Genomic DNA, 11,921 nt, shown 5'->3' with positions numbered 1-11,921 from the left:
AGCCTGAAGAGGCCTGCTGAGTCACTTGGCTCTGTGTCTCTGTTGACGCTGAAAAATATGGCGTAAAGAGGCTATGGTAAGCTTTCTCACATCTTAGCCAATAGTCATTGCAAACAAAACATGCAGGCAATTGACTCTGGCTTTTCCACAAGTGACTGTGTGTGGCAGGGACACTGACAGGCAATAGGCTATTGGGCCTGTGGCAAAACTACAGAAAGTCAAAATGCATCTACATTCTTTGGGGGGGGGGGGCCGCTTTAAGAAGTTGACCTCCATTGCCGGTATGTGCTTCTCTTTCTTGCTTCCCCACAAAGCTAGCTAAGCAGTGTCTCATGTTGAAAGTGAGAACCCTGCTGGGAAGTGTTGTTCACCCACTGAAAAGTCACAAGCTTTGTCATAGATCACATTTTCCATTTGCACAAAGGTGGCATATGGCTCCAGCTCATTCTCCTACAAAACAAAAGCACAACTCTTGAGAAGGAGATATGGCTTGTCTTCCACATAAAATTCAGAAACATTTCTAAAAAGTGAAAGAGGCATGCACAATGAATTTCAGGGTTGGTCCATGGACGAGGCCAACTGGAGCGCTTGCTTCAGGCAACAGGTTAACCCAATTCTGTCTGCCCACTCACTTCCATTGCTCCTCTGCCACCCACTCTCAAGACTGGAAAAGGAAGAAGGGAAGAGAGCAGACGTATGGTAGGTACAGTTGGGGCCTTCATATTCAAGGATTGTGCATCCTGGTTCAATGCAGGTTCCTTGGACCTGTGTTGAGCCCGACTTGGCCCCACCTGAGCCCTCTGGAGGTGACTGGAATGCACCTTTGATTATCTGCAATTTTCAGTATCTGCGGGGTGTTTCGAGAACAAATTCCCCACAGATACCTGTTTCAAATACAGGCCCCACTTGTATTTAAAACCTTCATTGATCAACAGATGGGGAAAACTCCAACAATTTAATTGTTCTAAACAGAGGACAGAACTTGCTGTTCTGTCTTAATGTTTTATTTCCATTGCCGAGTGGAAGTATAACTCCTCTCAACTTACTAGTAAAGTAAACCTGTTTTATTTCCAAAAATTATACTTCAGTTATAACTCCCAGGATACAATACTACCCTTGGGGAAAACAGCCTTGCTCATTTTGTTACTTGTGCTCTTTGCTGCTGGTAGCTTTCTAGATTGTGGTGGCTAAACAAAAACAGGAAATGTATGTTAAAGAAGGCAGAAAACCTTTTGTGCAGTTTCACAGATGCTAAAAGACATGTATTTGCATTTTTTTTTAAAAAAAAGAAATGAAGAGCCATGGTGTTCTCTAGAAAAAAGAAAAAATGCAACTGTCTACTGTACTTCATAATAATGAGATTAAGGCTTTGGTTTTATTACTATGAATTTTCCAAGAATTTCCACCACCACCACCCTGGTGGAAATAGCTGCAGCCAGCTTGCCATCTAACTCCTGTGCCATGATACTTATGGATTTCATGTGGCAACTGAAAATCCAATGCACACATGCCTTAGGAGAATGGCTCTTTGCAACACCTGGGCTACAAGCTACAAGCCACTTTTGGGCAAAATCCTAATGTGCTCTTGGACTGGTGCAAGTCCTTTGCGCCAGCCCGGAAGGGTTGCAAACATGCCAAAATCATGTTTGCACCTCCATTTGTATCTGGGAGGCCGGTGCACTACCTGTGCTGACGTGGGCCCCAGACTGGGTAAATTTGCACTGGCCTTTCCAGGCCAGTGCAGAGGGTCTGGGGGGATGTGGGGAGGAGGCATTTCAGGGTGGGGGGAAGGCAGGCCCTTGGGCTGGCAGGCAGGGAGTGAGAGGTGGGGCCAGGATCCGGCACTTATACTGGATCCTATCCCTCTTCCTGGGCAGCCCAGGGCAGCTCTGGGCTGCTTGGATTTGTGCCACCTCTTGCACAACTGCTTGGGACTGCTGCAATGTTACCCGGGGTAAGGGAATTCTTTCACTTTGCCCTGGGCTGGCATGCAGTCAGCCCCAAACTTGCACAGAAAACAGCACAGGCCGGCTGGCCTACCTGTTCCAGCCTAAGAGGTAGGCTTACAAATAGCCTATTTTTTAATAAAAAGAAAACGGTGGGGGGGATGACTATCTAATTGGGGATTGTAGCATGCAGACAACTGTGCTTAACCCTTTCCCTTTGCACCATCTTCTCGCCAAAAATCACTCTTCAAAACTGCTATTTGCCCTTGAAATGGCTATTAGTAGCAAATAGCTATAATAGGGAGGGTAATTTTCAGAAGGAAAATGATGATGAGGGAAAGGGTCAACCCACGTCCCCACCTGCTGTAGTTTGGATCTGGATCCCTTGTCTCCCTGTGGCTGCATTTTTGCTTAAAAAAAGAGAAGTCAGTCTTAGCATACTTCTTGTGTTTAACGAAGTGTGTAGCTGGTCAGGCAGAAAGTAACACACTGGCATTCTCTCAAGGTGCTTGGGACTTTAAGATCAGAACATCAGTTACTTCAATTATACTGGGTAGTTTGAAGAGCTACTGTATTTGCTGTAGCTTTGTCCTTTGAAAACTCCTATCAAAGTAGTTGGCAAAATGTTAGGTGTGAACAGCTTTATTCGACAATGGCCGATCATCCCAAACATTGTTCATTTCAATGTCTTTGTTCTGATTTGTTTGTAGATAGACTATGCTAGACAAATTTGAGGGCCATTTCAGAAATCAATAAATAAGTAGGATCAACTATATCAATTTACTCCATGTCGACGGTCACATCCATTAAAAAGAGCTGCTGTCTCTCCGTATCTTGGTGTCCCATACAGCATCCCTACTTCTCTGTAGGTGGTACAACTGTAAGTAATACTTGCATGTCTGGCAGTCTGTACCCATCTACAGTGGTAAAAGTATTTTGACCCTTTTAAATGCAAATATTTTCACAGCTGTTTTAAGAACCAATCTGATTATTCCCAGGGTCTCACCTGAGTGCTTGGTCTTGAAGTTGTTTCAGGGCTTTTGGATGTGTTGACATCTCTGAGTCTGACATAAGGAAGATGGGGGTGCGGAGGAAAATATGGTTAGAATCCATCTTCAAGGAAGATATCATTCAAAATAATTTTGGATCAATCTGTCAGATGTATGACTAGCATAATTTCATATGCTATGTTTGGGGATGGGATATAACTCTCCTGTATCATTATTGAACAGCAGCTACCACTGCTATTCCTCACCTCCTGCAAGCTTCTCCCTACCTTGCTCCTGCCTCTTGAAAAGACAGAGTTGCTAGAAGGGGGCTGGAAAAAAAACTGAGGAAGTAAGCTGTGTTGACCATTCTAGCTGCAACAGTCATCACTAATCCTCCCAATGTTCTTCCCATTCTACTACACTGCCTTTTGGAAGATAAATGGGAGAGTTGGTTGTAATGCACTCTATCTACCAGAGAGGAAAGCAGAGGAGAAGCCCTGCCTTGAGCACAGGAAGTGATTAGGCCTGGCTTGAATTTTTCAGTAGGAAATTGTATTTAAGGGTAGAAACTCCTCAGCAGTATAGGGCTGTGAAAGAGGCTTACATTAGGACGGTCTCATCCATACCTTCTGAAGAGGAGTGTCCCAAGGTAGGTCAAAAGCAAAAGTAGGAGAATTCCAAAGAGACCAGCTAAGCCGCTAAGAATTATCACTGTAGAACTTTTTCTTGCTTCACTTTTTCTGCCTGAGGATTGCAAAATGCCACAAATACTAATTAGCAGAAATTACTGCTTTAAATGGGTTTGATTGATAAAACAAAAGGATAGTGTTGTGGATTTGAATTTGTTGCTAATTTTACAGTATAACTGAGACTGAGGCTCTCCCTTGACCCAAATCTGATAAATAAGAAAAGGTGGCCTTTCCTTTCATTTGGTGATTTTTCCTTTCACTTGGAGATATTTTGCAAGTCCATTATGGCTTTCCTTCTAACTCTCAGACCCCCTGGCAACTGCTGTTGATGGTGCTCAGTTGGGATCAATGTTGGTTTGTCCTTTACCCCTAGATCACCCAAAATGAATCAGATTTTATTTTGTGCCTTTTGGCTGTGCCATTTTAATGTAATGGGGGATATCCTAGACCCCTGAACCAATGGGAAGAGAAAATACAAAGTAGTATGTTTTTTCCTTTCAACATTGTTTAGAACAAAATTGTGTAATCTTCCACATATAAAATACTGTGATCTTTGTTAAATAGTTTCACAATCAATACTTTGAAAAACTGTATTGAGTGTTTTGTTAACAGGCACATATACTCCTTAATGGATTAAAACCCAGATGAATAATCAGGTGAGAACCATAACATTAATTAAAGCATCAGGAGGAGCAAGGGAAAGCAGTTCATTTTTAATGGCCCAATTCATTTTGTACCCTTTGCTAGAAGTAGCAGCAATTCTTGTATACCTCCAGCAGATCAAGATGGACCAAATTAACTATGGGAGCTTCCTAGCCATCAACTAACCCTGTAAACTATCCAAGCTTTCATTTAGGCACTATCAAGAATTTTTTCTAATGGAATATTTTCTAATAATGCTTTGGAAATTATTTCCATGGAGGAATATAGAGAACATTAGAAAACCTCCATAAGCGGATCTGACAGTACATGTAATTCAACATCCTATTTGGGAATTCTAAAGGCAAATTAGAGTGGACATCCAGTACTGCCCTAGGATTTTACATCCAGACTTTTTCATAGGAATAATTCAAAATATATTTGAGAAGGAAAATGATACTCTGAATTGGGGCCCTTGGAGGAGGAAATACCAGTGCGGAATATTTATTAAACCTATGAGTCACTTTTTGCACTAAAAAAGCTATTGATGTGAATAAAAAGGAAATGAAAAACAGAATTTGAAGACAACAGCACACAGAGAACAGAAGCAGCAGCATAAAATCAAACTAGTCATCATGATTTAAGTCAAGTTACCAGTGCCTGGGAGAAAAGGGAGTTTTCAGCTGACAATATAATGTGTTTGAGGAAGAAGCAGGGATGGGTAATTCCAGCAGGGCTTGACTTGAGTCAAGTTGCTGAGTCACTGACTCAAGTTTCCAACCCTGCGAAGAGGCTTCCTAAGACTCAGGAAAGCTTTTCAAAGAGTTGGTGCCGCATCTGAGTAGAGCAAAAGTATCCTTAATATTACCTGATGAGAGATCTAAAATGTGGGGCTCATTCCATGCCAGATGGGAGATGAAGCAAGTTACATTATTGTCCTTAACACTGGTAATATTGTATATACTGATGATGGTCTCTGTGCCATTAGGCAAAGTTTCATTCTCCGTTTTATACTCTCCTTGTGGCATCCATGAGATCTTTGCAGCTGGTTTTCCTGCAGCTGCCTTGCATTCAGCAGTTCCATTGTCGTCGTGATAAGTCAAGGACACCTTAGGGGGCACTGAAGGAAAGAGGTAATAGGGAAGAGGGGAAGCCATCACTTCAATTTATCAATATAGTGAGATGATGAGACCTGCTCTAGGAGAGAAGTAGGTAAAGGGGATAAAATCACATGTTCTAGTGATATCTTTGTAGTATGGAAATGAAGACACCTATAGGGTTTGCAAGAGAGGTGATCTTTACAAGACTGATGAGTAAACACATTTTCATACCTGCCAGCATTTAAAATTTAGAACGTGAATGCAAGCTCTTTCTCCTCCCCTTCCCTTCACCATCCCTTGAACTAGAAATCTCCATCCATGGGCAGCCTAATCCTATGCTTCCCGGTACCTGGAGGAAGAACAGTGCCAAAATGGCTATTGCTGTATACCACAGGTGCGGGGAACCCACTAGAGGTCTCCTTGGAGGAAGGGGACTTTTGTTCATCAAGGAAAGCTCCATGCCCTGCAATGGGGCTTCTCAAGTTTGTGCTGGCTATTTAGCCAGACTTGAGAACCTCCATGTCAGGCCTTTCAGCCCAACACGGAGGATAGGATCTGGCAGAGGAGGCAGAGGGGACTTAACCCCCTCCCACTCTGCCCCTCCCCCATTCTGTCCTCCTCCCCAGCCCAAAAAGCTGCACCAGTACCTGGTGGTGTTACTTTCAGGTTAACAGGAAAAAGGCTTCTAACTATAGAGACAGATTTCTTTTTTGTCTCCACAGAATGTATTCTAAGCACACAGGTTTCCTTACCTAATACGGTTAGATCATGTTCATGGCTGAAGGTCCCCAAAGAAGTCGCAATAGAACACTTATATATTCCTTCGCTGGAAATCTGCAGAGGCTTTATATGAAGGGCAAACTCCTGATCAGGTCTTGATACCCAATTCACATTCTTACTGCAATTGCTGACTGACACATTTGATGAACTCATATATGATAAATAGCAATATTTTCCATTTCTAAATGTTGCAGTCCAGGTTATGAGCCGATTTGTCCATTGAGGACAGTCCAGTTTAATCTCAGTCCCAATCACTTCAGACCTTCTGAAATGATCTGGAAGGATACAAAACAGGAAATGTTAGCTGAGAAAAGGGACTGGTTCAAGAGCCAAACAGGGTATTCAGCCACCAGCCATGCACACTCAGAGATTTTTTATCAAAATCCAGAAAGGTTCACAGAAAAAATTATTTTGCTACCATTCTGTCATGCACGTTAGGCATAAATCTGGTATTAAGATATAAGACAAAAGGATCCAAAGGCTGTTGGTTTGAGACCCCTTTTGGTATGTGTGCCTGATCATGAAGCTGTATGTGGCATAAAGGGACCAGCATATCGAGGGCAATTGGAAGTGTATGGAAATTGGAGAAAAATGCTTAGACTTACAAATGGAATTGATTTGATCTGACATTTTTGCTTCAATTTATGTATTTAAAATAATTACACCTACTTTTTTATTTAGCAATACTTCAAGATAGCTTACAAAAACTGAAACCATTAAACAAAATCAAATTCACATTAAGAATTCTATAAATATTCCTTGATCTCAGAGGATAAGCAACTGTATGTGAAAGCATAGAAGGGAAAAAGGAAAGTCTTGCAAATACACTTTAGATTTATTTTTCTCCATCAAACTGTGTTAATATACAACCGTACGATTAAAAGTTCTGTTTTTTATACTGGTAGTTGTCAGTACCTTTTGATATTTAATATTTTGATTAAAATATTGATCATGCCATCAGCTGAAAAGAACTGATGTGTGGTATCACACATGTGTGGTATCATCCAGTAGGAGTCCACTGCTGCTTTTTGCCAAGAGCTCTGAGCCCCCTGGTACCAGCTATTTTTATATAAAACAGCAGTACTATTCATATCTATGGTACTGATAAATCTGAGAAGGAATGTAGCATTACGTTCTGCCAGCAGAGTTGTAGCCTTGGTCCCCTTTGCTGTGTCAAATGAACTGTTGACGTGATGTTGCAGGGCATCGCTTTCCCTGGACCTTCTTTCTGGGAATGATCCTAAAACAAGTCAGAATACAAAACCACCAAATTAGGATATACCATCTTTTGTACATGAGTATATTTTGAAAAATTGACACAGTACATGTCGACACTAAGAAGTTGGGGAAGAATTGGGTTGGTGATAAAAAAGAAAAAGGAAAAAATGTATGTTTATGAACAAGGCGCACTTGCTTTTGACCATAGTCCCAATATGTTAATAAGAACAACCACTGAACATAGTCATCCTCAGGGAAGACTCCAATACTGAAGTGGTTTCCAGAGTAAGCCTCTTCTTTCTTTCACGGGCAGGGTGACCAGATGTCATAACTGCAAAAGAGGACTAGGTACCCCAAAATGTAGGCCAGCCAAGAAAAATGTAGGCCATGACAAAGTAAAAGCTAAAAACACTTGTATATTGATTTTATGTGGTTAATTTAAACACTATATTACTTACTGTTAAATTTAAAACTACATTACATGTAATTTATCACATATAATTTATTAATTACCAGAAGGCTATGCTCAGTCTGCAGGCGCTTGCTCACAGGGAAAAGGAGGACATTTAAGTTCTTTTCCAGGACACGAAGCTAAAAAAGAGGGCACGTCCTAGAAAAAGAGGACATCTGGTCACCCTGTTCATGGGCCTTTTCTTGAAAGTGAATACACATATGGTATAGTTCTCACATTACATTTACATGTATAAAAGATACATTTCTAGCTCATGAAAGCTGAACAAGTAATACAAAAGTATTGTGTTTTAAAAGGAATACAAAAGTGAATATTTGTATTACATATAGACTCATAGAATGGCAGCCTGACAACCCTTTTATGCTTTCACTTAAGCCAGAAGACTTTGGGAGCTGAGAAGCAGAGAGGGTGTATTTCATGAGTGCAAATGCACCTCTGTGGGGAAAAACAAAACTCTTTGAAAAGTAATTTGGAGTAGGGAATTTCAGAGTGGGGATAGGATTAAGCCGGCACTCTTGCCACCACTTGTCCTCACCTCCCAAAGTGACTTCTCAAGGGGGAAAAAAGGCTATTGGATTAACAGTACATAAATAATGTGTAGTTTGGTCGAGTAAGCTATATCCAGCTGATATCTAGGAGGATAAAGCCATTATTATTTGTGGAAATGTGTTGCATTGAAAGGGCTATGTTGGCTCAACTCCAGAAGTTTCCTTGTGGTAGGAAGCATGACCAGTTGACCAGTTCTCTTCTTCCTTCCCCTCCTCCTCCTTCATCATCTTTTCCTAGTTCTTTGTCTTCTCTAAATTCCTGGTTTAGTTCATCATAGCCTATCACAATAGATAAAAAGGAACCACAGCTGAGAGGTTGGGTTACTTTACAGGACCACATTTTTGTGCCCTTTACTGTTGCCCGAGAATGATCTTTTCAGGAAACATACAGCAATAAAGAATGTTTCAAAACATGCCACTATTACATCCAACCATGTCCTTTTGTGGTAGATTGCTAAGCAGATATCCTTAATGTGTGATATGTGCTGAAGTGCTAAGGAGATTCTGCTTCTTCACTGTCCTCCCCAAACGGTAGTGTCCAGGTCTTTAATTATGTCACATGCTAGATGGTTTAATAGAGTTAAGGAAGGACATTTCATCCAAGACATTTCAAGTTGCTGTATCATCATAAATCAACACCTTGCCTTTAAAAGAGAGGGTTAGAAATTGATCTATAACTGGTTATTAGGCTGTTCTTTCACAATATGTCTTCATCAGGGATAGGCAAGAATGCGGGCTGTGCAAGATAGCCTTTCCACTTCCAATCAGCTGAACTGGGGTGGTTTAAAATCTCTGAACATCTGTGAGGACTGCTGGCTGAAAGAGATCCAAGCAAAACCAACAAGCATTTATGTACAGAATTAAGTGAAAGTTTTCCCTAAGAGCATGCAAACTGCAGGCTTGTTTTTTGTGCATTAAGTGGAAAGGGATCTTCTGCCTTCATTCCTTGTTGTGTATTGAGCGATTGCCATGCCCCATTCCTTCCCTATCTCTTCACCATCAAAAATTTCCCCAGAAAAACTCAAATTTTGCAAGTGAAACATGTTTTAAAGTGACTTCCCATCATTTCTGCGAAATAAACAAGTTGCATTGTGACAGAAGACCGATGGCTTTTCTGCCCTTAGAAAAGTTTGGTTGGCTAAATGTGTGCTTCATATATGGTTGAAATCACCATAGCACTCAATATTACAGGCAAATCTTGAACATTCGACCCATGCCACCTAGTCCCTTGATTCTTTGCTAATGAACCTTTAATTATTGGTGACACAAAAAAGCAAAGAAGTTACCAAAAAAAAAAAAAAAGCATCTTCAGAAAAAGCTCAACTTACCATTTGTTGCCATGACCACTGCAAGAGCTAGCAAGATGTAGACATCCCAACCCTTCATGGCAAAATGAAGGGCAGTTTTTGCTTCCATGGCTCGCACAGTGCTTTCAACACCCCAGCCATTCTGTTGTATGTCTAGCCATTGCTATAATGGGCATCTTTCCATGCAAATGCATGCTTTCCAGGTCCCAGCTCTGCTCCTCTTCCACTTCCCTAGCTTTCTGCATGGACTGCGCGTGTTCCTAATTGATTAGCTTCTTAGGGCTGGAGAAGTTCCTCCTTCTGCGTTGTCACTGTGCAGTACTTGGCTTCCTGTGATCACTGTCAAAAGTGAATACTGAGGAATGAGATCACGTCACTTTGCTTACTGGTTCTTTACACAGAACTGGTGACACTACAGAGATGAGCTCTTCCAGCCAAATTTCAGACAAAGACAAAGTAGGTCATCAAGCTTAACCTGCATGTCCAAGAGAGAAGCTTATGAGAAGCTTTACGTTTGCATGTCAACATTTCACAAAAGCAGAAGCATTTAATAGAAGTTCATAGAAATATCTAAGCATTTCACAAAAGAAAAGAAAACTTCCGTTATAACTTGAAAATGTCTGTGGTATGATTCAAGTAGCTTCCACTGTCAGTGATTCCAAAATTCTCTTGAATTAAGAAAATGTTGTATAGTGAAAGTACAACTGATGTTTCTGCCATGGGGCTTCCCCAGTGCTGCTGCTTGTAGAACAGACCAGGTGGAACATTCTGGGAACAAGGTTTATTGTAGTGGGATTGGTTCCATTCACATTACTTTTCGTGGGTGTTGAGGGTTCACAGTTTGCTCACACAAAGCAAAACTTAAATAGCTCAACATTGCACAACATCCCCCGCTTAGTTTCAGAGTAAAAAGTGCATTAAAGAATAAAAATAAAAATCTTTGCCCTTTGAAAGAATAAAAAAGATTGACCTGATCATTAGTAGCTGGAATAAATTGAAAATTAGGATTGGTTTTACAGTGTCTAGTATATTACATCTAAGGCATCCTGTTATTGTCTATTCCTGTTATATATCTATCTTAATCTAAATTGTTTGTTCTTATTTTTTACTACAAAGTAATAACAAGTTGAAGATCTAACTGTACCATGAATCACTAACAATACAATATTTCTATTCATAATGATTTAACTACAAAATGGCTTGTGTTACATAAGACACATTGTTTTCTACTGTTGCAAGGAATACGAGATGCTGAAGATGAACCAAAAGGAACCACTGTGGTCCTCATGCTCAGGGCCAGCCCACCTATGACGGTTGGTGAAACGGTCACCTCAGATGGATGGGGGCAGCATCGTGTGCCAATCTGCCACCTACCCTCATAGAGGTTACTGCAGTTGCGCCTCACATCCTCCTTCTCTGAGGATACCACTCCAACTAGTCTAGCTTTGAAAAAGAAGAATACAGAAGTAAGACTGGGAAAAGAAAGTGAACAATATTAGAGAGGTAGACTGGGCTGACCAGCAGGAAAAGTTGGATGGCAGTGAAGTAGAGGAGGAATGAGATAGGCAAGGGAACAGATTTGGGGGGGGGGGACGACGCTGTGGGAGATTAGGAAGGTTCAGGGGAAATCTGCTGGGAGTTTGCACAGAGGAAAGAGGAAGAAGTTGTAAGTTGGATTTGGGGGAAGTCACAGGTCTGGATGGTCTGGTTGCAGCATATTCTGAGACAAAAAAAAGTGGGGCAAGGGAATTGTGCTTTCTAGCATCACCTAAAGTTCACAAAGGATTTTAGTCACGCTTGCTCATGCCCTGCTTGTAAGTTTTCAAGAGGCATCAGACTAACCATATTGGACTAGAATGGAGGCAAGCAACTTGCACAAAAGTACCAGGCAGAGGTGAGTTCTGAGTCCCAAATACATAACCACTACGCTCTCTCTCACACACACACTCTCTCTCTCTCTCTCTCTCTCACTCACACACACGCACACACACACACGCATGCATGTACACACACACAGTTGCATCCTTCTTGTCTGATATCTCTTGATGTTTCTGTTTGGGATCAAAAAGTCAGAGCCAAAGGGTGGATGGAAACAGATGACTCACAGCTATGCAAAAAGTTCATTAGATGTGGCTGTGATTATAACATCCAAGCAGAAGATAAGCCCATCATTAGAACACACATACCACACAAAATCCACCGTGGGAGGGGCGAGTGGGCTGAAGAGTTGGCA

The 11,921-nt window shown here is 41.3% G+C and overlaps 1 protein-coding gene across 1 annotated transcript; it reads right to left on the bottom strand.

Annotated features, from left to right (window-relative positions):
- Positions 1-306: 306 nt before the first annotated feature.
- On the bottom strand, positions 307-9,797 carry CD200R1 (CD200 receptor 1). Its single transcript, XM_066621261.1, has 7 exons — positions 9,710-9,797; positions 7,276-7,383; positions 6,116-6,418; positions 5,132-5,383; positions 3,562-3,679; positions 2,953-3,010; positions 307-450 (listed from the first exon to the last, which is right to left on the bottom strand). Exons 1-7 carry the CDS (start codon positions 9,795-9,797, stop codon positions 331-333), a joined length of 1,047 nt encoding a protein of 348 aa, XP_066477358.1. The 3' UTR covers positions 307-330.
- Positions 9,798-11,921: the final 2,124 nt, after the last annotated feature.

The sequence above is a fragment of the Tiliqua scincoides genome, chromosome 3 (assembly GCF_035046505.1).
Source record: "Tiliqua scincoides isolate rTilSci1 chromosome 3, rTilSci1.hap2, whole genome shotgun sequence".
Classification (NCBI taxonomy): Eukaryota; Metazoa; Chordata; class Lepidosauria; order Squamata; family Scincidae; genus Tiliqua; species Tiliqua scincoides.
The sequence above is the reverse complement of the archived record's forward strand: the minus strand, read 5'-3'. Positions and strand labels throughout refer to the sequence as shown.